General features: G+C 27.9%; 6 protein-coding genes across 6 annotated transcripts; 3 read left to right on the top strand and 3 right to left on the bottom strand.

Annotated features, from left to right (window-relative positions):
• Positions 1-8,138: 8,138 nt before the first annotated feature.
• LOC113792641 (uncharacterized) lies at positions 8,139-10,955 on the bottom strand. The gene is made up of 4 exons (XM_027342553.2): positions 10,606-10,955; positions 10,348-10,530; positions 9,624-10,283; positions 8,139-9,546 (listed from the first exon to the last, which is right to left on the bottom strand). The coding sequence occupies exons 1-4, from the start codon at positions 10,770-10,772 to the stop codon at positions 9,111-9,113; spliced, it is 1,446 nt and encodes a 481-aa protein (XP_027198354.2). The 5' UTR covers positions 10,773-10,955; the 3' UTR covers positions 8,139-9,110.
• A 326-nt stretch (positions 10,956-11,281) lies between these two features.
• On the top strand, positions 11,282-13,926 carry LOC113793395 (WD repeat, SAM and U-box domain-containing protein 1-like). Its single transcript, XM_075822012.1, has 7 exons — positions 11,282-11,940; positions 12,011-12,156; positions 12,236-12,435; positions 12,515-12,698; positions 12,775-13,262; positions 13,345-13,506; positions 13,621-13,926. The coding sequence occupies exons 1-7, from the start codon at positions 11,671-11,673 to the stop codon at positions 13,791-13,793; spliced, it is 1,623 nt and encodes a 540-aa protein (XP_075678127.1). The 5' UTR covers positions 11,282-11,670; the 3' UTR covers positions 13,794-13,926.
• Positions 13,927-14,226: 300 nt separating this feature from the next.
• Positions 14,227-15,884, top strand: LOC142645550 (polyprenol dehydrogenase-like). The gene is made up of 4 exons (XM_075822017.1): positions 14,227-14,470; positions 14,527-14,867; positions 14,929-15,357; positions 15,414-15,884. The coding sequence occupies exons 1-4, from the start codon at positions 14,227-14,229 to the stop codon at positions 15,627-15,629; spliced, it is 1,230 nt and encodes a 409-aa protein (XP_075678132.1). The 3' UTR covers positions 15,630-15,884.
• Positions 15,885-16,089: 205 nt separating this feature from the next.
• On the bottom strand, positions 16,090-18,073 carry LOC113792544 (uncharacterized). The gene is made up of 2 exons (XM_027342447.2): positions 16,897-18,073; positions 16,090-16,825 (listed from the first exon to the last, which is right to left on the bottom strand). The coding sequence occupies exons 1-2, from the start codon at positions 17,201-17,203 to the stop codon at positions 16,212-16,214; spliced, it is 921 nt and encodes a 306-aa protein (XP_027198248.2). The 5' UTR covers positions 17,204-18,073; the 3' UTR covers positions 16,090-16,211.
• Positions 18,074-19,048: 975 nt separating this feature from the next.
• LOC113792524 (protein O-linked-mannose beta-1,2-N-acetylglucosaminyltransferase 1-like) lies at positions 19,049-22,494 on the bottom strand. The gene is made up of 5 exons (XM_027342424.2): positions 21,462-22,494; positions 21,287-21,401; positions 21,087-21,226; positions 19,620-21,025; positions 19,049-19,536 (listed from the first exon to the last, which is right to left on the bottom strand). The coding sequence occupies exons 1-5, from the start codon at positions 21,708-21,710 to the stop codon at positions 19,077-19,079; spliced, it is 2,370 nt and encodes a 789-aa protein (XP_027198225.2). The 5' UTR covers positions 21,711-22,494; the 3' UTR covers positions 19,049-19,076.
• Positions 22,495-24,323: 1,829 nt separating this feature from the next.
• Positions 24,324-26,414, top strand: LOC113792534 (uncharacterized). Its single transcript, XM_027342436.2, has 2 exons — positions 24,324-24,549; positions 24,637-26,414. Exons 1-2 carry the CDS (start codon positions 24,498-24,500, stop codon positions 26,145-26,147), a joined length of 1,563 nt encoding a protein of 520 aa, XP_027198237.2. The 5' UTR covers positions 24,324-24,497; the 3' UTR covers positions 26,148-26,414.
• The last annotated feature ends 237 nt before the right edge of the window (positions 26,415-26,651 follow it).

The following is a 26,651-nucleotide window of genomic DNA, read 5'->3' as shown; positions in this document are numbered from 1 at the left end:
AAAATGATTTTCTTTAATATGTTAAGATATTTTCAATAGGTTACACACGCACACACACACACACACAAACATAATAATAATAATAAAGAAAAAAGGTTTCATAATAATAACAGAATAATGGCATAAACACATGTCGAAATCTTGACTTAATGAAAAACAAAACAAAATCTGTGTCACGAATAAATACGTAAGGATTGTGAAAAACAACAACAACAACAACCAAAAAACCTAACAAACTAAATTAGATGAACAAAAAATCAGTATTATCAATGAAATTGTGTAAAACAAAAAAACAAAAAAGTTTTGCCAAAAAAAAAACATTAGTAAAAAAGAATCCAGTCTATCTAGACAAGATTATAATTAATTAATTAATTATTAAAATCATCATCATCATTTTATATGTCGAAAAATATTGGAATAAAATACCCAAATTGTATTTGTAAAAAGACAAAACAAATATTCTCAACAACATCTACCGTTATTTCGTGCCTGTATGCGTGATGCGGCTTATACATGATTTTATTTTTATTTGAATAACGACGAATGATGCATATACGGAAACGAAATAAATTCTAAACATGCGACTTATATACACGAAAAATTACGGTAATAGCAAAATCTCTTCAAATAATTAGATAATTAGTCGAAATTTGAAGCTTTTTCAAATTATCAACGACAACAACAACAATAGCAATATGGCAGACTAAAAAGAGAAGATTATCCTATGATTGGTTTGAATTGACGTACACCAAACACCATGATGAAACACTAAACAATTTCCCAGAATAAATAAATAAACGAAAACAAAATAAAATTTCGACCATAATATAAGCACTTGTTAATAATAATTTAATAATTTTATTAAAAAAGCGTTTATCCGATGGATATTTACGCTAAAATAAGAGATTCAAAATAAAATATAGATTACAAATATTATGCAGATAGCCTAGGAATAAAATACAATTTGAAATGAGTATCAAAGAAAAGTATATAAGCACTTGTTTAGATGATGATGTCGATCATGATTGTAATAATAGCGTTTAGTTAGTAGTGATTAACTGAATTAAAAATTCTTTTGCTTTTTTTCCTATCACATAATTCATGATTCACAGTAACAAAATGACAACAAAAAATTCGTATGTTTACCAAAAAATCGAATCGATAGATGGGTAAGTGAAAAACAAATTGAGAGAGGCGTATTGTCACATTATCAAAATGTGTTTTTTTTTTGCTGTTTTGTTTTGTTTTTGATGACTACGCCTTTTCAAAATACACACACATAAACAACAACAACAACAAAACAATCCAAAATGATGAAGATGGTAATAAATGAATGAAAAGCAGGTTTTATTCTGTTTAGAAATTCTTTTGAATTTGAAGAATTTCCACTCAAACATTACACACTCAATGATTAGATTTTATTCATTCAATTTGTTTTTTTTTTAAAAAATAAATCCATATGATCCGTTTGAATAAACAAAACTTGGAAATAAAAAAATCTTTCAAAATTTTTGTATGGGGACAAATTTTTTTTTATGATTTACAATGAAGAGATTTTTGTTTTCCCTGTACTCAAAAAAAGATGTTTTTGTGAAAATAGTGAAGAGGAATTTTTCAAAAACAACTTTATCTATAAAGTTTTTTTTTGCAGAATGTTTGTTTGTTTGTTTTGAATTTTTTTTTGAAAAAAACAACTTGAATTTATGTTCATTTTGTTCGTTGTTGCCAAGTTGAATAAAATTGATCAGGATAATGAGAATTTCAAGTCCCAGAAAAAAAATGAGATTTTCATTTTCTCTGAAATGAGAGAAAGAAGAAGAGGAGGAAATTTCCATTTATGAAAAATAAATAATCCAATCAGTATCCAAACAATAGAATCATTTAAAACATAATTTTTTGTTGTTGTTGTTTGGAAAGTTATTTCAAAACATGATTGATTGATTTTAATAATCAATAATCAAATTTGGACAACAACAATGAAAAAAAATTTCAAATTTTGTTTTTAATTTGATCAATTCAATATGATTGATGAGATTTAAGTAATACAATGGTCGCTTATGCTGGTGGTGATTCAGAATCATACAAAATATTCTGTATATTCTGTGTATTCTGTATGATGGCCATCATCATCATCATCAACATCATTTTCAATAACATTTAACCATCAAACATCATTATTTGAAAAGTCCATTTTTTTCAGAAAATTCAGATTAAATTACCCGGACGTAAATTTTTTCTTTTCAAACTACAACAACTACAACAGACAAACATCTATAAGAATGGACCCCATTAGAAATAAATGTTTCATCAGTAAATAAATGGAAGGAAAAAAATCATCTCTCCACAAACAAATTTGGTCAATTTTCATTTTTTGCTTTGTTTTTTTTTTCATCATCATCATCATCATCATCATTAAAAATGATGATGATAATATTCAAAACGTGTCTATATCATATATATATGAATCTTATCAACCGGAATAAAATATTCAGTTTTTTCTTGTTGGAAGAGAATTTAGGACAATAACAAATGACTTATACTGAAGTGATGTACATTTGATGCATCCGAATAATGATGATGATGAAGAAGATTCATCGACTACTACACAATGTACAATGATGTGCATTGGAATTCCAAAAAAAAGCACATGAATGAATGAACCAACAGAAAAATAGAGGAAAAATGATCACTAAATTTTCTAGGAAACTGAAAAAAAGAAATCAAAGACAGATTCAATCACTACTAAAAATGGCTAACAAATATAATCACAAAACGATAAGATAATATCATTGCTTGTCGAACTTTCTTCTTCTATTTTTTTCTGTTTTGTTTAACAAACATTCATTTCATAACTGAAACAAAATGATTCTATTCCGGATTCAGATTCAAATCTACTTTTTTTCTGTTGTTGATATATTTGGCAACAGAGAAATCAAAAAAAAAAACTTTTTTTCCTAATGTTCCAAGTTTGAAGTTTTCATGTTTATTCCATTTGTATGTATGGTGACGACAATGATGATGATGATGACGATCATCATTATTTATTTTTCAAAAAAAAAATATTCTTTATATATTTGTTTTATATATTCAATCAATAAGCAATGAATTAAATGTGCTAAAGAAAAACGTGAAGGCAACAACCCAAACAAACAAACAAAACTATTGATGTTTATGACGATTAATGTTGTTGATGAATGCATTCGATTCAATATATATTTAAATACAATGAAAACTTATTTGAACGCTAAACACATACACACATTTGGTTGGATGTGGCAAAAAAATCCTTTCTCATCACAAGAATTAAGTTTAAGCAAACGGGTAAATTCAGAATTCAGAAACAAAGAAACGAAAAAGAAACGAAAAACTAAAAGTTTACAAAAATTGTAAAGTTTAAGCAGCAATTGATTTATGATTTTTTTTCTTCACTCTCTCTCTTCTCTACCAAAAACATCAACACTATTTTTCGTATTAAAAGAATTTAGATTTAAAATGTTGGTTATAATCGATGAATAAAATTGATTGTGGAATAACGCGAATCGTCATTTTTGTTTTGTTTTGTTTTGTTTGCCATTTGATTCTGTTTGAAATTATTTTTAAAATTAATCAAAATGAATAGAGAGAAAAAAAAAAACCATTATAGCCATTTGTGGCGTGAAAAACTAAAATAATCAATGTTTTTGTGTATATATAGAAAATGGTGTCGATTTGGTAAAAAAAAATCAATGAATCTTAATTTATTTATATAAATTTCATAGATTTCAATCAATTTAATTAGCCAATGTAATGTCTATGTTTGAACACAAAGGGTGTTGAATAGACAAAAAAAACGAAAAAAACTTTTCATCAAACTTTCAATCATTTTTGATCACACACACACACCCAATTCATTAAACTTAATCATTATCAAAAATACCCGAACAAAAAAAAACCAGAACAAAACCGGAATAACATTATTGTTTCAAATTGTTTCAATTTATTTATATTGTTGTTCAATCAATTTATTACTATTATATTGGTGGCCAACAAAACAAACAGAAAAAAAATTATCAAGTTTCCTATCAAAGTTATTTGTTGTCCGGGTAATGTTATTTTCTTTTTCTTTTTTTTGTTTGGTCATCCCGGAAAAAAAAAGAATCAAAAAGAAAAACACACACACACAAAGACAATGGTGAAAGAAGAATTTGTTATCAGCTGCGATGTTACACACACCAAAACAACAATAACACAATTGAATTTAATCAACAACACAGAGATACATACCATACAAGATTGTGAATTGATAATGTAATGAGAATCAACAACAACAAAAAAATACAAAAGAAAACATCAACAACAACAATAAAAATTGAATATATATAAAAAAAAGCCTCGAGTATTGGAACAATCCAAACAACAACAACAACAACAAAAAAAAGAATGATAAAAAAACCGACAAAAATCATGAAAATACAAATCATTATCATAAACAACAACAACAAAACATCATACAAAAAAAGATTATATTATGCGATAATGAAATATAGTTTCGTTATAGTTCCTTCCCCTTCATTATATTATCACTTGATAAGGTTATCAAATCAACCAAAAATAAAAAATAAAAAATCTTATTATATTTATACAGAGAATACATTTATAATCAGAATAATAAAAACATAATGATAATATGATGGACCAAATAAAAAACAACAACAACAACAATCATCATATATCAAAATAAATTAAATAATGATGATTGTCATTGTCATCATCATTCGTTCATTTTATACAATGTATTAGACTTTATCATTATGAAATAACTTTTTTGTTGTTGTCTGTTGATTATAAAAATCACAAATGAAGAAATAAATAGGATGCAACAACTGTAACAACAACAACAACAACAAAAACTTAAACTTTTCATTAAACTTTTTTTTTCAAGACGAAATTCCGTTGTTGTTATGTCAGATTGATTGTGTCATCAAGTGACAAAATAATAATGATGATCATAACAATCGAATGGAATGATGCCAACTTTTCCAAAACTTATATAGAAAATAAAATTGATTTATAACAAAAATTGATCATAAAAAAATAAAAAATAATTGAACATTGATTTATAGACACAGAAAGAAAGTGATAACAACCGTATATAACAACCGGACAAAGAAGTGTTCACCAAGAATACTAAATTTGTATAGGGAAAAAAAATCGAGAGTAAAGTGAAATTTTACTTTCAATTGTCAAAGATAATAAAAAAGAAAAGAAATTTCTTTTTGATTCAATAATAAATTCTCCATTAGAGAGATAGTAGAGTAGCGAGAAAGAAACAAAAAAAAATCATGAAAAATTTGGGTCTATCCTCATCATTGTGTATTGATGATAATTGAATTTTTTTTTCGTTCAGCAAAATAAATTTTCAATATAAAAAAAATCAACTAACCTTTTTATTTTTATTATTTTGTTGTTGTTGTTAGTTTTACATTAAATTCGATCGAAATTCTACAAATATCCATTGATGATTTGAACAGAAAAAAAATTGATTCGAAGAAAAAAAAAACACAGGCAAATGAATGAATGTCTATTTTGAATTGTTATTGCAAATTTATTTTTTTTATTTTCAGTTTTGCAAACAACGATAATATAACTATCACATAAAACTTTGGAAATATCACTCTCTCCATTTGATGATGAGAATTAGATCGATCAACACACACAGACAAATACACAGAACACAAAAACACACAAAACAGAATACAGAATACAATTCAGCAATGTGTCAGCAATGATGATGGTCGAATTCTTTTTAATTTACTACTATTTTTATCTGATAAAAGTAGTTGGTTGACAGTTTTTCGGACATTATTCGTTTTGAAAATTCTTTTTTTCTTTGTACTTTATGGTTATTCACATAATCATCATCTGTTATCTGTTGTTATCGGTTGTTGTTGTTGTTAACAATAATCGAATATTATTTTGCTTGAAATATTTTCTCGTCCGTTATTGTTGTTAACAATGATGACAACAACAATATGTCTGATATAATTCAATTGATGATTTACGGACATTTGTGTATAGACATTCGAATCGACAATGTCAATGATAGATAGTTAATACATGAAAAACGGTGTTGATGATGATGATGATAATGATGAAAAATAAATAACCAAATCCAAGGAATCGGAAATCGTGTACATTTTTGTTTTCCGTTGAAACAAATCTAATTTTCATAAATGATAACAAAAAAAATCATCATCATTATCAATAAGAAATTCATAACCAGAAAAATAAAAAGAAAATCATCGGAACTTACATTCCACACGCGTTAATTATTGTTGAAACATTTTTGGGTAAACTGATATCAGCGAGATTCAGGAATTCATTCCGGAAAAACATTGACAACCAAGAACCAAAAAAATGTTTGATAATAACGGCGACGCTAATGATGATGATAATTTTTCGAATGATGAGAATAAGTAAGAGAAAATTATCGAATGCCGATAATGACAGCAATGAGGCTAAAAATGGTCGAAATAGTTAGAAATGATGTTCAAAAGATTCGATTCGATAAATTTTTTTTAATAAAAAAAAAATTCAATCAAAAAATTTTACAAAAGAATTTTCGATTATCAACATTATTCGACCGGAAAAAAATTGGAAAAAGAAAAAAGAAAATCCGATCATCACATCACCAACAAAAAAAAATCCATAATCTTATTCATCATCAATACGGGAAGAAAGTGAGAAAAATTCTTGTTCCTGGAAATTCAAAATTGTTATGTTATGTTTTTTTCTCTTTCAAAAATCAACGATCACGGTTTAAATTTTATGAAAATATTTTCACATGATCAAAATTTACAGTGTCGGACTAACTAACTGACTGTCAATCTATGTTATACAAAAAAAGATTATTGCAATACATACTTTTAAACGGTGTTGACGAATCTTTTCACTTAATATTTTCAAAAAAAAGATTGTGATGAAAAAAAAGATTTTTTTTTTGTCGCTTGTTGTTGTTATAAAGACAACAAACACACGATTCCAACGTTTAAATCTAAACCATAAATGAAAAAAATGTGCAATCCCGACCCGATCATCATCATCATTGCCATACAAACACAACACAAATATTATCCGAAAGAAAAAAATTTCGAATGTGCGCCTGAATTATTCCATACACAGAACCAAAAAAAAAAACATTCGATTTACGCTTGCGCATTTTATCATCATCCCAAAAAGAAGAAGAATTTATCAAACAAAATTGAACTAAATTCGTTTTTTTTTCGAGTCGTCGTCATCGTCGTCATTTTCATTTTTTCATTCTTTTAATCGACAATTTTCATTTGATTTTTTTTCTTTCTTTCTTTTCGAATATCATCATTTAAGATAAAAAAAACTATAATAATAACTTAGCTATAATGGTAATAAACATATTATTATGATGATTATATTACTTAAAAATAATGCTTTTTAATATTATTTTTTTTTCTTTCCTTTCTTAAAATCATCGATAAACAATGTTGATTCCTGAACATCATCATCATTATTATTATCAAAAAATCATCTATGAACCAAACCCGAAGAAATGACAATATAAACTTCCGGAACGATCGAATAAATCAGATAAAACGGGAATAATGAAAGTGAAGAAAAAACAATTTTTATTTTCTCCAAAATAAACATTGATTTCTTTTTACATCGTACTCTTTATTTTGGAATTTAAATTGGTTTTTAATTTCTTTATTTTGGTTTGTTTTTTTTTGAATTTAAATCGCTGATTTATTCATTCATTCATTCGAATACACGTACTCAACCAGCCAGCCAACCACAATGCACCCAAGAAAAAAATATATACTGCATTTGAAATCTGGTTGAATCAGGATTTTTTTAGCAATGTGATCTTTTTCGGTAGATTTCCTGGAACGAATGGCAATTCAATCAAATAAATGACAAATTGAAATTAATTCAAATAGTGGTGGTGGGCGAAAGACGTTGAAACAACAACAAATAAGAAGGAAACTAATGTCAAATTGAAACTGAATTTTTCAACAACAACAAAAAAATAATTGATTAAATTTGAAATGAGAATGCACATATCAGATTCATTATAAATCATCATCATGATGATTATGCAACGGAAGAAGAAAAAACAAACATCATTATATCAAATGGAATTGATTTTTAATAGTTTTTTTCATTCATTCATTTAATTTCAATTTTCAATTTAAAAAAAAGAAGAAAATATTCACCACAAATATGAATGGTGAAGAAGAAAAAAAACAAAGAATTTGAATAGTTTAAAAAAAAGAAAGACCATAATTAGACAAAAATTATTGATCATTAAAGCATCAATCAATCAATTAGAGATGAGAATAAAAGATATTTGGAAAAGATCGAAGATGAGAGAACGAGAGAAAAAAATTTGAAAAAAATAATATACCCGGAGATCATCTATTACCGTTTTGTTGTATTGTATATTTTTTGTTTGTTTGTTTGTTTAAAATTGATACATAATTGATAATTAATATAAACATAATTAATTGAAGAATTGATTTGTTTGTTGTGGTTGCTTGTGAATATTTCTACAATTCAATCATTATTGGCGTTAATCCAGGTGAACAAGGGAGAGAGAGGCAATATAATATATCAAGTGATGTATGCATAATAATAATAATAAAATTGGAAATAAGCTAGTTATAATAATAATAATAATAATAAGATAAAAGAGAGAGAGAGAGAGAGAGAGAGAGAGAGAGAGAGAGAGAGAGAGAGAGAGAGAGAGAGAGAAAAAAAAAATTGCAATCTTAATATTGTTTGTTTGACAAGTTGCAATGATGAAGATGATGATGATGATAATGTTCATGCTTCATTTAATGATATATGGCCTATGGAAAAAAATAAAGAATTGAGAGGTTCTTGACGTTGTTTTTTTCATTCAAATTTCAATTCCATTATATCATTCATTTTGATGAGAAACTATTTTTTTGAATGAAAAAAAAGGCACAATATGGGTTGATGATGATGTTTTTTCTTTCTCAATTCATGATGGTGATGATGATCAATATTTTTTTTTTTTTTTGACTTAGAATTAAAATCGATCACTTAATCAATCAATCATCGAATTAATTGATTTAAATGTTTCGATTATTGTTATTATTATTATCATTGATAATGTTGTTATTGTTATTATCATTTCCATTATTATTATTATTATTATTATTATTATTATTATTTGTTGAAGCCGTTGTTTGTTGAACAATATGATTATAATGATTTGAAGAATTACCAAATAATGATAATCTTGTCATTCCATTTACATTATTAGCAGGTATTTCATATACCAATTGCTGTAAATCTGTTAATTCTTGTAAAAAGCTTGCAATATTTGAACCAATTGATGATTCCTGTTGATTTAAACATTGTTCAATACTGATTCCTGAATTTAATGATGAAAACATTTTTTCATAATCAATTGCAATCGATATTCGACATATTGGACATTTTTTATTCTGTTTGAGCCATTTATCGATGCATTTTATATGAAACACATGAAGACAAGGTAATCGTCTAATCAATATGAACAAAAAAATGATTTCAAATTATAACATTTCACTTTAAATGAACATATTTTTTTTCAAACATACCTGACAATAATATTGACACAAAAACGATCCAAACATATTGAACAAACATCACTTTCACAAGCTTGATTTTGTTGGTTATTATTACTAGTTCGGCTACATTCACCTGAACCATTACTTTCGACAATAACTTTCATTCGTTTACGTTTTTTCGGTTTATATTCATAGGAAATAGTATGACGATTAATTTCTTGTTTAGTAAGTCCATTTTGTAGATTAAACCAATGACCATCACGATTTAATTGAATAGCTGTACCGTGTAATCTTTCGAAAACAGTACGAACTATATCACCGTTGTTTGTTGATATTTCCGGTTGATTTGGTGGTGGTGGCGGTGGAAGAGGTGTTGTTACCGTAACATCTGGTGCATTCGAAACATTCTGATTTAATTGATTATTATGAACATTATTATTATCAGAAGATGTTGATGCAGTTGCTGGTAAAGGTGTTGGAAAAGTAATTTGAAATGGTGATACAAGCAGTTGTGAAGGAAAACGCCTGGATAAATTTGGCCGATAAATTGTTGCCTCAAATTCTATGGGTCGTGTATCAGTTGATGTTGAAGATGCCGAGGCTGCTAACGTTGCTAGTGTTGAGGCCGATTCTGCTGTTGTTGTTGTTGTTGGTGCAGGATCATTAGATAATGATGAACCTGTTCGATATCTTTGATTTGAAAATAAAAAAATTTAGAAATTCAAATGTAATTATCGTACGAAAAAAAATTCACCTTAAATAATATTGCCTATAAAAATTACGTTCACGTTCTGCTATACGATTTCTTTGTAATGATGGAATATTAGCATGCAACAATTGACGACGCATAATAGTAGGATGATTATTATGATGATGATGATGATCAATCGAAATGTGAGAATTATCTGTCGAATCCAATATTCGTGATGTTGTATGCCTTAATCAATTGATGAAGAAAGAAGAAATATTACACAATAATTATTGATAATTATAAAAAATTAAGAATAATTACTGTATTTGAATCTGTATTCGTCTTTGTGTTCGTCCATTATTGCCATTCGATGATGATGATGATAAATTTATATCCGAATTTGTAGTTGATGATGATGTTGATGGTGGTGGTGGCGGTGGTTCTGAAGTCGTATGAAGACCAATAATCGGCCTGTTTGGCTGTTCCATTCTTTTCTTTTTTGATACAAGTTTCAATCAATTTACTTGATGAAATTATTTTATTTGTTTTAATTATGAGAAGAAAAAAAATTTAATCAAACGATGGAAAAACCAATGAAAAAAAACACCAAACGAGCAAGAAATCGAAAGAACAACAACAAACAACAACAACAACAACATCAAAAAAGAAAAAACAGCATCAACATCAGCAGACAGACAGACAGCCAGACAAAAGCTTAAATTTTTTTTTGATCCATTCATAAATATCAGGATAGAAAAAAATTTTTGCAGAACTTTAAACTTTTTGTTTTTTTACTTGAAAATAAAAACAAAAATTCAGAATTTTCAAAATATTTTCCATTTTATCCAAAAACAAACAAACAAATAAATAAATAAATAAATTTCTTAGAAAAGGATTTATATTTTTGAAAAATAATTTTTTTAAAAAAAAAATCAATCATTATTATCGATTATGGTTGGTTTCAAAAAACAAAACCGAAAAATCATGGGAAGAACAGAAAACAAAAAACAAAAAAAAATTATTGTTGTTATTGTTTTGAAAATATTAAGTCATCATATATTGCCAAGAACAAAACCACCAGAAGGTTGCCCGTATCTTGGCGACATGATTATTGTCATAAATTCTAAAGTTTTTTTTTGGAGAAATAAGAAAACTTGGAATAAAATTGTACTTTGATTATGATTGTTATTGTCGTTGAAATAACTTATTGATGAACATATAGTATATAGATGAAGAAAAGAAGGGGGTTTCGTAATAATTTTTTTGTCCTTTTTTTCAAATGAATGATGATTGTCAAATGAAAACAAACAAACGAACAATTCTTTGTCTTTGACAATAATAACTCGAATGTAACGATTCTTTAATTTGGAGGAAAAAAAAGACATTATGTCTACAGAAATATTATATCAAATATTAACTGGTCATCAATCGGATGTAAATTGGGTTGATTTTAATGGTCATCGTAAATTGGTTAGCTGTTCGAATGATCGTACAATACGTTTATGGGAAACAAATGATCAACAATATTTTGATAAACCAAAACTATCAACATTAATCGGTCATGAATATGGTGTTAATTGTGTACGATATTCACCATTCGGTACGATTATTGCATCAGCATCAACTGATGGTTGTATTATTCTATGGAATAGTCAGGTAAGATTTTTAATTCTTAATTCAATTCATTTATTACTTTATTAATTAATCAATTACTAAAAATGATTAGAATGGTGAACAAGTATTAAAAATGATGCATGAATCAAGAAGTGCAATTAGAGTTTGTTGTTTTTCACCATCATCAGCATTATTAGCATCGGGTGCTGATGATGAAACATTAGTTGTATGGGATATTAGTACAAGAACACGTATAAAGTAAGTGTTTGTTGTGATGATTTCTGTTTGATTTTGTTAAAAAAAAGAAACATTTTTTTTCATATAAAATTTTCATTAGAACATTATATAAACATGATGCAAAAATAACTGGATGTTCATTTACACCTGATAGTACTTATATGATTTCATGTTCAAGTTCAGGTGATTTAAAATTATGGGATACAAAATATGGTAATGTTTCATATCTAATGACATATGAAGTTGCACATGATCTTGGTGTATTAGGTTGTGATTTTAGTTCACAATATGAAGTGAATGGTAAGTGAAACAATCAATCAATGAATAAATGAATGAATGAATGAATGAATGAATGAACATTTTTCAAATTTGATTCAAGTTGCTGATGGTCCATTACAAAGTTTTTATCTATTAGCAACATGTGGTAATGATGATTTAGTAAAATTATGGCATATAAGTGGTGGTCTAAATTGTTCAATACGTTTATCACATAAATTAATTGGTCATGATGCTAATGTTAATTGTTGTAAATTTTCAATGGATGGTTCGCTATTAGCATCTGCGTAAATTATTCATTTATTATTTTGAAAATGTTCAATTCATTAAATGTTTGATTATTATTTTCATTTGATATATTAGTGGTGGTGATAAAATGGTTATTGTTTGGGATCCAAAAATTGGTCAAATGATTCATCGTTTAGATGGCCATAAACGTTATGTAACAAGTTGTGCATTTTCTGATGATAATAAATTATTAGCATCTGGTTCAAATGATCAAACAATTATTGTTTGGCATTTAAATAAAATCAAAACTAAACATTTTAATATAAAAATTTCGATAAATCCACAACAGCAACAACAACAACATTCAAATGAATCAATTCATATGAATAATCATCAACAGAACAAAAAGATTCAGAACAAAAGTTATCAATCGTCATCGTTATCATCAACAAATGATATATTTAAGAAAAAATTTCCAACCGAATGGAACTCGGATGATGTTTGTGATTGGCTTACATCATTAGGTTTAGAACGTTATACGAAAATATTTCGTAAACATGAAATTGATGGTCCTGAATTACTTCATTTAACACATGATGCTTTACTTACAAATTTAAGAATCGGTATTTGTTTTTTTTTCGATCAATCATAAATCGATTTGACAATGATTTTTTTTTAATTTCTTATTTATTCACAACATAACAGAACCTTTAGGTCATCGAAACAAAATTCTACGTAGCAGTTTATTTCTAAAAAATCCATTATGGCTGAATACGGATGAAACGGAAAAAGAACGAATACAAAAACCAAGTGAATTTTGTTGTCCGATAATCAAAGAAATAATGAATGATCCGGTTGTCGCTTCAGGTTTAAATATTTTTTTTTTATTTAAATTGCTTTTTTCTTTTGTTTTGACATTGTTGTTGTTTTGACGTTGTTTTTTTCCTTTTGTTGATTTTGTCATTCACAAAAAAAAATTAGATGGACATTCATATGAACGAACAGCAATACAAAAATGGATATCCGATGGTAATGTTACAAGTCCATTAACCAATGAAGTATTGGATAGTCAAATATTAACACCAAATTATAATCTAAGAAGTTTAATACGAAAATTTCGTAGTACAATTCCGACTATCGAATCAAATGATTAATGGATGAATAACGATTCGACGATATCGGATTGGATTGAGATAATTTGCTGTTTCTTTTTTTTGGTTCAAATCTAATTATCATTCATTATTTGAACAATAAAATCTCTTTTTTTTCTTCTCTTCGAATCCAATTCAGTCGTAATAATGATAATAATAAAAAATTTGTTTTCGAAAGAGACCTTTTTTTTGTTGTTGCTGATGATTATTTTTGCTTTCTTTGAAAAGAAGATTTCTTTTCCATAGAAATAGAAAAAAAAGTTCAAGATTTTTTGTTTTCTTGGATACTTTCTTTAGATATTTCTTTTTTTTTTGTAAAGTCGTAGAAAACTCAACAAGTCAAGGTTAACGTGTTAGTATGTTAGCCTCTATGACTCTTTTTTTAACATGTTTTTATTTCGAGCTCAAATTTTTTTTTCTTCTAAGAAGTATGTGAATGAGAATGATCATTGCAAAATCGCCATCGGACAATCAACTGGTGAAAAAGAAAAAAATATACTTCAACGGTAACAAAATGACTCAAATGACCATATCCGAACCTGGATTTAAACAAATTTGGTTAAGAAAATTTCAAATTTTTATCAATAAATTTATATTCATATTATGGACTGGTCTATTAATCTATGCTGTTGGTCCTTATTATTCTATAAGAGAATTTTTAAGAAATTTACAAATATTTGGTAAGTTTTAAAATTTACTTACAATTTTTTTTTTGAATTATAATATTTTAAATTAGGTTTTAAAAAACTTGATTACAGTAAAGAATTTAATGGTATTGATTTATCGGGAAAAGTTTGTGTGATAACTGGTGGTACACGTGGTATTGGTCTTGAAGTATGTCGATATTTAGTCGAAAAAAATTGTCACATTATTACGGGAACTTCAACGCTGAAAGATGATGCAAATGATGAAATGATTGAACAAACCAAAAGAAAATTATTAGCTAATATTGATCCATTATCGATTGATAATGCTGACAATAAGATTACTGTACTTCCTTTGGATTTATCATCAATGAATTCGGTTATAAAATTTGCCAAACAAATTAAAATGAAATTTTTAAAAATTGATTATTTGGTAAATATTACAAATTGAAAATTGGATTTTAATTTTTTTCCATTAATTTATCGCTTATTAGATATGTAATGGTGGTGTAATGTTTGTACCATTCAATATATCATCGGATCATTTTGAACAACATATGGCTATCAATTATTATGGACATTGTTTATTGATTACAAAATTGTTAACATTATTATCAATGAATGATCAACCAGGTAGAATTATTATCGTTTCATCGGGTGCACATCATGCTAGTTTTGGCCTTAGACTTCATGATCTAAATTCAATGAAATTATTTTCCACTTATCATTCATATTGTCAATCAAAATTATGTCAAATAATGTTTACTTATCAATTTAATCGATGGCTTTATTCATCATCATCGATAAATTGTCCAAAAGTAACTATAAATTGTCTTCATCCGGGAATGTGTCGTACCGGTTTGATGAATGCATTCAATTTTATTCGTTACATTGGTTTCATTCGAGAATCACCATTATTTCGGGTAAATATTTTGGAAATTTTTATTTTAGAAAAATTTTTCACTTTTCCTTTTTTTAGTCGGCTGCTGAAGGTGCTGAAACAATATTATTTACAACATTATCGAAAAAAATTGAAACAATTAGTGGTGAATATTTTGAAGATTGTCAACAAAAAAAATCCAGTCAATTGTCATATGATTTATCAATACAAAAACAACTTTGGCAACAAACATGGCAAGATTTACGACCATGGCTTACAACCGATGAGATTAAACAATTTTTAATCAAAATTTAATCCAAATCATTTTTTTGATTTATCCAAATATAAGTTTTTTTATGCTCCAATCATTCCATTTTGGCATATAATGTTTTTTATTCCCAATAATTTTGTTCAAATGGAATGATTATTAATGACTGAAATAATTTCATTAATTCATTAATGATGACTTTTGTTCATTGTTGTGACGGGAAAATTTCTTTTTTCTCTTTTTTTTGTCTTTCTCAATAACTCGGGTTTTTGTCTATTTCAATAAAAATTTCATTAACTATTCTCGGTTCATTGATTATGATTATCATTTTTACAAAAAAAAAGAAGAGGAAAAGATTTCTAAATCCAAGGCCTATATTTATTTATTTTTTTTTTTTTTTGGTAATCAAACTTTTTTCCCCATTATCGTTCAATAATATTGATGTTTTAAAATGCAAAAAAAATTGATTGTTTTTGATGAATGATAATCCATTATCATTTTCAAATGTTTTTCTTTAAAAAAAAATATTTATTATAATTATTATAAAATCTCACAAATGAACAGAATCACAGAATTTTTTTTTCTGTCGAAAATGAATGAATTCAAAAAACAAAACAAAAAAATTCTTATCACCAAAAATAATAAGTATTTCGTAAACGACGTAAAAAATATGAACGTTTTTCACGAATTAATTCAAGAATTTCTTCGGATAAATATTCAAGATTATATACTTGTGCAAGACGATAAATTTCTAACATTGATAGCCAACAATCATTATCATTTGAATGTTTATCATCATTTGGAACAATAACATCGGTAACAGCCAATTCGGATGTTATATTACGTAATTTTTGTACAAATTCATCCGAATATATCCGTTCAAGATAATCAAAGAAATATTTACTACAAACAAGTATACAATCGAAAAGAAAATCTAATGAATCTTGATTTTGTTGTTGTTGTTGTTGGTTATAATTATTATCTTGTTGTGGTTGTTGTTGTTCAATTGGATCATCAACAGCAACAATAGCTAAAAAACGATTCATTATTTTACGGAAAACATCTTGTTTTTCATTTTCAATTATTTCAATTTCATTCAAATCGATTGTGGGAGATGATGATGATGATGATGATGTGGAAGTTGTTGATTGTTGTTGATTTTCATTCGAATCATCAATATCATTATGAAAATGTATTAGTGCATTGAAAAATTGGCTTGATTGACATAGAATATTGCTTGGTACTGTGTATGTAATAGATTGCAAAAAGATTATTAGTCAGAATGTCCAAATGAAAAAATCACATTGAAAATACCTTTATAATGATGATCACAAATTTTAATTATAACATATGGTGGAATCATCATTGTTAATGGTGATATTCTACGATAATGATGATGATGATTACGATGGTGATGATGTCTTAACCATCGATGGCCATAATGATTATGATTATGATTATGATTTAGGTTTGAATGTTGACGATAATGTTGGCCAATATGATGTCGATGATGATTAGACGATGAACGAACCGTGTTGGTTTTATCGTTTGTCGTTGATGATGATGATGATGATGATGATGATGATGATGACATTGTGTTGTTAATATTTGAAAATTTCATTGTCTATATTGATGATTATGGTGGAGGCGGTTTGGTTACGATTTTAATATGTATGTATGTATGTAACAATAAGGAAAAGTAATTTCTTTCTTTCTCTCTCTCTCTCTTTCAATGGCTTATTTTAGACATTTTATTTTTTCCTTTTTAACCATACACCATAGAAAAAAAACTAACCAAAAACAATAATAATCCTTTCGATTTTCGACTACACACACCAGCAAAAATCAATGGAAATAAAAAAGCTTAGCTTCGAATAGTATACACGCGTGTTTTTTTTTGAAGTTCTCACGATATAATCAACAAAAACAACAAAAAAAAACGATTCAGAAAGAGAATAAAATTCATTTTCAAAGTTATAATGGCAAACAACCGTCAGTAATGCCAGTAAGTTATTCATATCCGAAATACGATTCTTTTTCTCTTTTTTTCGACTGAAACTGAAATTATTGGCCATCAAAATTTCATACGGTTGTTGTATCCATTGTCAATCAAATAAATGGGTTGGATCGTCGAACATGTGAATAGCGCAAAATGGTTAAAAGTGAAAAGTGAAAAGAAAAAGAAACGAAAATTCAATGATGGCGAAACAGGAAAGAAAAGAAAAAAAGATTGGCTTCAAGAACGACCACTTGTTGTTCATATACACGAATGGCTTGAATCGATACTTTACGATATGAGGTGTGTGTGTGTGTGTATTCACAAACTTCATTGATTCACGAAGAAAGAAAGAAAAAAAATTCATTTGAATTACATTTCTGAATGCACAGGATGCTAAATTCACATCATTTCATTATCATTATCATCATCATAATCTGGATCTAAACTTGGAAATTTAAAAACTGGATATTTTTATAAATTTATGATAATAATGATAATGATGATCATTTTAAGAAAAAAAAACCTAAAAATAGCATCAATATATTTGAATTCTTCTTTTTTTTTTGAAAAAATTGATGACGATAATATTATTTGTGCGTCATATAAATCCTTGTTTTGTTTATTGTTGTTGGCAATTCACATTGTGTTGGGTAGTTGAAAGTCCTTGAAATTTTTTTTCTTTTCAAATAAAGATATTAATTTTTCTTCGTAAATAAAATCACGTGGTTTCTTTTTTTATTTATTTCGTTATTTCTTTCTTCAGTAATAAGTTTATTTATTTATACAAACAAAAAAAAACTTATTTACGTAAACTTTGATCCATTAATTTTTTCGATTGGAATAATTTTTTTTTTTTTGAATCTGAATGAATCTTTTTGCTAAATCAATATGGATAAAAAATGTTTGTTTGTTTTTTTAAAAATTTTCTATCCTTATTTGATTTTGTTTCTTTTACTTCTTGTCATCCATAATTGATTGATGGATGGATGGATTTATCGAATAGTCATCAATCGAGGCGAAAAACAAAAACAAAAAATTAATCTATTTTCTTTTTAGTTTTTTTTTTCATTTGCAATTTCCATTTTGAATCCATTTCCAGGAATAAATTTGATTCAAATTCACACAATGATGATGATTCATTCATCATCGTTGGAAACAACATTTATTTGATTGAAAAAAAATGCACAACAGGACAGAAAAAAAAGATGATAATAAAGAGAGAAAAAAAGATGATAATAAAGAGAGAAAAAAGTGTATGTGAAAAATAACAGCAACAACAAAAAAAATGATTAACTATCACAGAGACATTGGCATTGAATAATGATAATGATTTATAAAATAAAGAAATTTGTTTCTATTTCTTGAATCATTTGATTATTTGTCGGCATTTTTTTCTCTCTCTCTGAATGATTCATGTATAGAAATAGCATCCAATAGGAAAAAAATAAATCAATTAAAATGTAAGAATTGTTTCAATCGGATCAATTATTTGATTTTATTTTGTTCGTATTGGCGATAATGATGATGATGATGATGATTTGGACAATAATGATAAAGGCACAATATGTGGTGGTTTAAAAACGCTATAAGGTGAATAAGGCACACCTATTATAATCAAATGTGAATGATAATAATGTAAACGCCACATTCCATTATGATAGCCACGAGCATCTAGATCCCATATATGTAAACATTTTGCCATTTGAAGCCATGTATTATAATCATTAACATTTGTCATACGAATAAATATCAGATAGATATTTGTCGTATCCATCATCATTGACTGTAATGTTGGTGATGATGATTGATTTTGGGTAAGATTTTTCGCTACATTGATGGTTGTTGTTGTTGTTGTTTTAAGAAAATTCGAGTCACAAGGACCTTTTCGATGATCAATAATTACAGCCATACGAATCAATCGATTGATTAGACGTTCATAGTTTTCTCTTTTCAATCTATAGATTTTTTAAAAAAAAAGTAAAATGAGTTAATGTACGAATCAATCAAATTTGTTTGTTTTTTTCAAAAAAAAACTTACAGATCAACATTTTTCAACAAAACACTTGGATTTGTATTGAATGCATGTTTTTTAAAATACATATCCTGAAAATATGAATTCATATTTAAACCAGATGAACCAAAATGATATGTACGTGATACATCAGGTACAATACATTCACGACCACGTCGTATATCGGATAATCTCATCCACATATCCCAATCCCATGATTTATCCGGTGTAGGCCATTTAGATTCTAATTCATTTTTATATAATTTACGTGTTAACATCCAACCTAAACCGGGCATTGTTTCAACACGATAAAGTAAACTTGTATCACTTGATGTATGTTCATATGCTTGATCATTCCAAGCTGAAATACAGAATAATGTATCATCTTGATCAAGTAGATGCATTGTTTGTGCAAAATATCCAAAAAAATCCGGTGAAACATCCAAATCTTCTTCCAAAATAATAGCATATTGTGCATCTGGATAAAGATTGAATGTAGCCGTTAGACTAGCTTTATAATGTTGTGTAATTCTTGAATTGCCTCGGCCAATTGGTGTATGTTGAATACCACGAAGGCCGAATAATTTTGCTACTTCTAACGGTTCTTCATAATAACCATCGATAAAAATTGTTATCATTGATGGATTACAGCCAGGCGTCAGCAATAATGTTCGTAACATTCGATAAAGATAATGTGGACGATTCGAAGCAATAATAGCTATTGGAACTTGTGATATTTTGGCCATCGGATCATAATTGGAAACAAAACGTAATGGTAATGGATCATTACAACTACAAACCGAACCATAACCTTCAATACGTGAACAAAAATGTTTTCGTCGTTCTTTTGTTTCATTATCATCGGTAAGAAAAACAAAATTTGATGATATACTTTTTACTTCATCAATCATATTCGATTCAGTTGATATTGATGATGGTAAAAAATTTCTTAATAATTTATTAAACAATGTTGATGGTGTTGTTGTTGTCCATTTACAATCATCATTTATTTCGGATGTATATAGTTCTAAATCAACATGAAGTATAGCTGGTTGTGCCCATGAATTAAAATCAATACATTTTGAATATGATTCACCTAATAAAGGATCAGTATTTGAATGTTGCCGTGTTAATAAACGTTTTTGAATGACCATTGTCCACATATCACGCCAACCAATATCTTGTGCACGTTTTGATCCTAATCTAGTTAGAAAATCACGTGCAGTTTTTTTCAATTGAAAACTACCCTCATCTTTAATAGCAAATATAAGTATTCTACCATCGGATACCATACTAATAAATAATGACATTGCTTCATCTTCATGTGTTGAATATGTATCAAAATGACGTCTAGCCATTATTGATCCGGTCATTTGATTCAAAACAAGTATATGTATTCCACGATTTTTTCCATCTTCAGAATCATCTAAAATCTTGAATTTTAAATTTTTTTATAATTCCGAATCGGAAATAACAAAAAAAACAACAACTTACAATAGTTCCATCGACTGTAACCATAGCACGATTTTGACTAGATATAATATCCAATTTGATTATTTGTTGATTATTGTTGTTGTTGTTGTTATTGAAATCATTTGAATGATTATCATACAATGAATTAATGAAATGACCATCTTTAAGGAACAGAGGAAAAAATATTAAACAAAATTAATTCTTAATATTCAAGGTTTTACCATCAATATTTGGCAATGATTGTTGCTGTTGTTGTTGTTGAAGACGATTACGAGTTTCAATAATGAATAGAATATTAATAATAACAGTGACCATCAAAATGACCAAAAATAAAAACTACAAAAGAAAACAGAAATTAAATTAACATTTTTATGGAATGATTGGAAACAAACAAACCCGTATTGTTTTGATTATCAAACGACGCATTGGAATTGCCGGCATTGAACGAATGTTGAAAAGATTTTTCCACCGTCGCCACCACCGCCACCATAACGATGAATGATGATGATTATAGCGATTGAAATGACCACAACAGAATGATTTATTTAGATTTTTATTCAGATTTCCAATATGGTCACTATTATTATCAAGGTTTTTGAACAAAGGTTGATGCTCTTCTTCTTCTTCATTATTTTTATCTAACATTTTTTTTCGTTTTCGTGGTTGATAATGTTAAAATTAATTTTTCTTTTTTTGATAATGTCAATTCTATCTTATGTCAATGTTTGTTGCCATTTTTAGAATGATAACAAAAATGAAACGATTGTCAATTTAGTGATGGGGTTTTGCAAAAAAAAAATGTTTTTGTTTTTTTTGTCAAAGAAATATGTGATCGAACGATCATCATATGATACATAATAATGATAATAAAATCAAGAAACTGTTCGTAAAATTGTTTCAAAAAAAATAATAAATAAATAAAATCGGCCTGGAAACTCAAGTGTTCAGAAAGAAAATTCGTGCATGCGTTTCACTTCGATTTCAAGCGAACCGAATTTGAGCAAAATAGAATTGAAAGAATTTTGATCGAAAAAATATTGTTGGATTGAATAAACAAAACAAAACAGGCACATACACACACCAAAGGCACACATTTGAGCACCAGGAATAAAAATAAAACAAACCAGACTCATGTTATTTTTATCGGTGTTTGCATTTGGATTTTTGTTTGTTTTACAGAAAAAAAATATTGTTTTCGATAAGTAAACGATCCTTTTTTTGGCAAATATTGGCCACTTATCACATTTTTAGGTCTAAATTTATGATTTTACCAAGTTTTCCTTTCATTTTCGGTTTGTTTTCAGCTGGATATTTTCAGTTTTTTTTTGTTGGATCAATATTATATCCGATATATGATTTATTTGAAACGAAATTTTGAATGTAATTTCCGAATCGAATATAATCATAGAATAGCAAATGTGTGTGTGTGTGGAATGGAATGGAATGTCCAAATGTCATTGGCATCATTAATGAGAAAAAAAATTTCAACCGAAAATTTTTTTCTGCGAAAAAAAAAATAAAAAATGTGGTCAATAAACCACAAACAGGTTACAGTGAACGAAAAGAAAAAAAAAACATTACGGAACTAGCTTTTATCAGGATGACAAACAACAGTTCAGTTGTAAAATTTTTAACATCGGAAATGTTAGTCTAATCTTTTCTGTTCGCTTTTTGTTGTTGTTGTCGTTGATGATGATGACAGACAGGTAAACTTGTTCCGGATAAATCCAGAACCTAATCTTTTAGTTGTAATCAAAGGTAAAGTGTTTTTTTTCACCAAGTTGGCAGAATAAACCATTGGCCATCATTTTTATCGGGAGAAAAGCAAAAAACGAAAAAAAAAATCAACAGCCAATGTCCTCAGACCAAGATAGAGATAACACAGCATAACAACACCACAAAATATCGTGAAAGATTTTTTTCACCTTTTTTTTGTTGTTGTTGTTTTTTGGTTGAATTTTTTTTTTGAAAAATTCAAAATGAAATGAACTTTTGCACATGCCGATAGTGCATGTTGTGATGTCCAAAATTCTGAATATCGACCATACACCATACAGTGTAATTTCAAACTGTACGTGATGCACCTAGCAATATTTTTTCTTTGCTATGGATGCTTCCAGAATGTTAGATAATAATGATGATAATAATCACATTCAAGTCCATTGATGTGGTCATTCAGGTTTTTTTTCGTTTGTTTGTTTGTTCATGCTTGGCTTCAAGATTATTATCCATTATAATGACAACGACCCTAATACCCTGAGATTTTTTTCTTTTTAAAAAGAAAAGAAAAAAATATCTTCCATAATAAATTGGCCCAAGACAACAATCTAAATAGCAAAGAAATTTCTCAAATCATATCTATGATTCGTTGTTGTTTTCATGATCATCGATCAAACAATATCAGTTATATGGATAACATTCGATTTCAATATCTTCTAAATTGATAGCACGAAAAAAATATAAACAAAACAAAAAAATTTACTATTTATAAATTCAATGGCCAAGGTTTGTTTACAAAGAAAAAAAATTATTATTATTATTTCTAAAAATATTGACATGAATGAAATTCACTGATACCGAAAAACAAAAACAAAAAAAAGATCAAAGATCAAGAACATTATCATCATCATTATTATCAGTCCATATAGTAGATAACATAAATCTGTTTGGAAAATGAAATGGGACCGGATTTCAACATTATTCATTCCATCATTTGTCAATTCGATCAATGTCAACGATAAATGACGTTTTAAATGGAAATCATCAATAAACAAAACCAAAAAATCAAAGATAAATCGCAAATGATTGATTGATTGCAATTATTTTCCAAACATGAACATTCGATTTCTGTTTTTTTCTTTAAATTTAGGTATTTGGGGACTAGAAATTTGCCATTTTTAAAAAATCAAGTACAAACCAAATGATGATGATGATGTTCTCCATCATCATCATCATCATCAAAGATGCCATGTTCTTGTTGTTAAACTCCTCCTTTTTTTTTAAAAAAAAAGAAAATTTTTTTAAGATGATCAGAATCTACTTACTTATTATCTCTACCCACTACTACCAAGGCCATGATGATGATGAACATCGACTGAGAGGACAAGAAAACGAAACAAAAAAATAAATAAAAAATAAAAACCAGACCAGATTAGATCATCAAAGCTGTCGATTCTCTTGTGTGTGTGATTCGAAACATCATCGAAACATCATCAACATCATCATTGGTATTCGTATATAAATAGCGATTCATTTTTGCCAACTCTTTATATCACAATTTGGCTGATCCCAATTGATATTCATTAAACATCATTCATTCAATCATCAGTATCATTATCATTGACAATTTGTTTGTTTAGTTTGTCTTTAGTTAGTGATTTCAATTTGATCTGATTCTGATTACATATTCATCTGTCATTGACCATTACAACAATGAAGTTTGTATATTGTTTCTGTGCTGTTCTTATGATTGGCCTTTCTTCGGGTATGTAAACAAAAAACGCTGATCATCAAGATGACATCAAGATCTAACTGATTTTTTTGTTTGTTTGTTTGTTTGTCCAAAATTTAGCCGCACCAATTGCTGAACCAAATACTGTGGATAAAGTTTCTGAACCAAAAGATAGTTTAATGACTGGATCAACATCGATTGAAATCAAAGAAGGAAAACCTATTGTTACACTTGAACAAAGAAGTGATGTTATCATTCCAAATGATTCATCAGTTGAAGCAAAAAAAGTCGAAATTGTACCACCAGTCGAAAATGTTCCTAAAGTTTCAGATGCATCAGCCATCATTCCAATTGTTCCTGTTTTAGCAAGTAATATTGTTGCTGATCCTGTTCAAGTGGATAAAATCGCTGAAACATCAGTCGATTCATCAATGAAAGCTGAAGTTGCAATGCCCGAAAAACCAGTTGAACAACCATCTTCGGTTATTGCTGAAGAAATTGTACCAAAAGTTGAAAAAGTTCAATCAGTTCCAGTACAACCGATTGTTCCAGAAATCGTCAAACCAGCTGAACCAGTAGAGGAAACAAAATCTGTTCCAGTTCAAGAACCAGTTTCGGTAGAAAATCAACCAAAAGTTGAATCAGCACCGGTAGAAATTGTTAGTGAAAAAATTGCACAACCAGTCCCAGAAAAAGTAATTGAATCAAGAAGTTTAAAAGAAATCGATGTTCCATCACCAGTTGAATCAGTTCAGCCAGTAATTGCCGAAAAAGTTGAATCAGTTCCAATACCTGTCGAATCAGTACCAGTAGTATCATCAATCGAATCACAACCAATTATTGCGGATAAAGTTGAAACAGTACCATCACCAGTGGAAAAATCCGTTGAAGTTCAACCATCAGTCGAAGCTGATAAAATGGAAAGCCCAGTAACGATTACTTCTGAACGATCAATCGAATCACAACCAGCTGCATCGGATATGGTCGAAAGTCCAGTATCGGAAAAAATTGAATCTTCTGTTCCGGTAGAAAAATCAATCGAATCTCAGCCAGTAATTTCAGAAAAAGTTGAAAATCCTATTCCAGTTTCCTCAGTTCAAAATGAAATATCTGTTGAATCACAACCGATTCCAGTTCCATCGGTACCAGTTGAAACACCAGTCGAATCTCAACCAATCCGACCAGAAAATGTTGAAAATCCAATGCCAGTGGCATCAATTTCAGCTGAAACTCCTGTTGAATCACAGCCGGTAATCGCTGAAAAAGCCAGTGATGCACCAGTTCAAAATGTACCAACAATTGTTGTTTCTGAATCAGAACCAAATATTAGTCCACCAATTGTTGAACCAGTTATCACTGATGTTAAACCAATACCAGAAATTCCTTTAATTCAGGAAACACCAATCGTAGTCGAACCAAAACCAGTTGTTATTATTCCACAAGAACCATCAGTAGCACCAATTGTTGTACCAGAACAATCTGAAAATACAATTGTAGCTAAACCAATGGAAATAGCTGAAGTAATTGCACCCGAACCAATGATTGAATCAATCAAACCACAAATGACATCGGTTGATATTGCAACAACAAATAATCAGCCAATAATTTCGGCTGAACCAAATCAAATTTAATTTTTTTTTTATTTACATTTTCAAAACCTACAATTTTACAAATTTTTCATTTACAAATGCTCAAATTTTTCACTTTTATCAAGTTCTTTATTATTTTGTCATCAATGTAAATCCATATATAATGCAAATTTTTCATAACCTTTAACCAAAAACAAACAAACAAACAAAAATCCCAAAAAATTTCCCATCCTTATTATTCAAAATACTCAAGGGAATCAAACTTTTTTTTTTGAAACACTGGATCAAGTAAAGGAGATTTTAAATTTATTTTTAAAAAAAATATTGGGAATAAACATCATTTCCATCTAGTGATTTTATTTTCAAACGTTTTTTTTCGAAAATTCAAATAATCTAAAAATTTATTTTCTGTTCTTATAAGATCTACACAGGTCTTGATAATGTGGATTTAATTTTAGCATCTGCATTACGTGTGTGTGTTCGCTTGTGTATTTTTGTTTACGGTGGTTCCCACACTTGTTTTGTTGTTCTTATTCGAATAGTTCA

This window comes from Dermatophagoides pteronyssinus, unplaced genomic scaffold, assembly GCF_027571235.1.
Source record: "Dermatophagoides pteronyssinus isolate colony J.1.1.1.1 unplaced genomic scaffold, Derpt_VIB-CSIC_2022.12 sq0014, whole genome shotgun sequence".
Lineage (NCBI taxonomy): Eukaryota > Metazoa > Arthropoda > Arachnida > Sarcoptiformes > Pyroglyphidae > Dermatophagoides > Dermatophagoides pteronyssinus.
This window is presented reverse-complemented; position numbering and strand designations above follow the sequence as displayed.

Bases quoted from the DNA above. Each gene is read 5' to 3' on its own strand.
- LOC113792641 (XM_027342553.2), bottom strand. From the start codon at position 10,772: ATGGAACAGCCAAACAGGCCGATTATTGGTCTTCATACGACTTCAGAA. The intron at 10,531-10,605 runs GTAATTATTCTT...CAATTGATTAAG, and splicing joins CGAATACAGATTCAAATACA to GCATACAACATCACGAATAT. The intron at 9,547-9,623 runs GTATGTTTGAAA...CATATTGATTAG, and splicing joins TGTGTCAATATTATTGTCAG to ACGATTACCTTGTCTTCATG.
- LOC113793395 (XM_075822012.1), top strand. From the start codon at position 11,671: ATGTCTACAGAAATATTATATCAAATATTAACTGGTCATCAATCGGAT. The intron at 12,157-12,235 runs GTAAGTGTTTGT...AATTTTCATTAG, and splicing joins AGTACAAGAACACGTATAAA to AACATTATATAAACATGATG. The intron at 12,699-12,774 runs GTAAATTATTCA...TTGATATATTAG, and splicing joins GGTTCGCTATTAGCATCTGC to TGGTGGTGATAAAATGGTTA.
- LOC142645550 (XM_075822017.1), top strand. From the start codon at position 14,227: ATGAGAATGATCATTGCAAAATCGCCATCGGACAATCAACTGGTGAAA. The intron at 14,471-14,526 runs GTAAGTTTTAAA...ATTTTAAATTAG, and splicing joins AAGAAATTTACAAATATTTG to GTTTTAAAAAACTTGATTAC. The intron at 14,868-14,928 runs GTAAATATTACA...ATCGCTTATTAG, and splicing joins TTTTAAAAATTGATTATTTG to ATATGTAATGGTGGTGTAAT.
- LOC113792544 (XM_027342447.2), bottom strand. From the start codon at position 17,203: ATGAAATTTTCAAATATTAACAACACAATGTCATCATCATCATCATCA. The intron at 16,826-16,896 runs GTATTTTCAATG...TTACATACACAG, and splicing joins TTGTGATCATCATTATAAAG to TACCAAGCAATATTCTATGT.
- LOC113792524 (XM_027342424.2), bottom strand. From the start codon at position 21,710: ATGTTAGATAAAAATAATGAAGAAGAAGAAGAGCATCAACCTTTGTTC. The intron at 21,026-21,086 runs GTAAGTTGTTGT...TTAAAATTCAAG, and splicing joins TTACAGTCGATGGAACTATT to ATTTTAGATGATTCTGAAGA. The intron at 19,537-19,619 runs GTAAGTTTTTTT...AAAAATCTATAG, and splicing joins TTGTTGAAAAATGTTGATCT to ATTGAAAAGAGAAAACTATG.
- LOC113792534 (XM_027342436.2), top strand. From the start codon at position 24,498: ATGAAGTTTGTATATTGTTTCTGTGCTGTTCTTATGATTGGCCTTTCT. The intron at 24,550-24,636 runs GTATGTAAACAA...TCCAAAATTTAG, and splicing joins TATGATTGGCCTTTCTTCGG to CCGCACCAATTGCTGAACCA.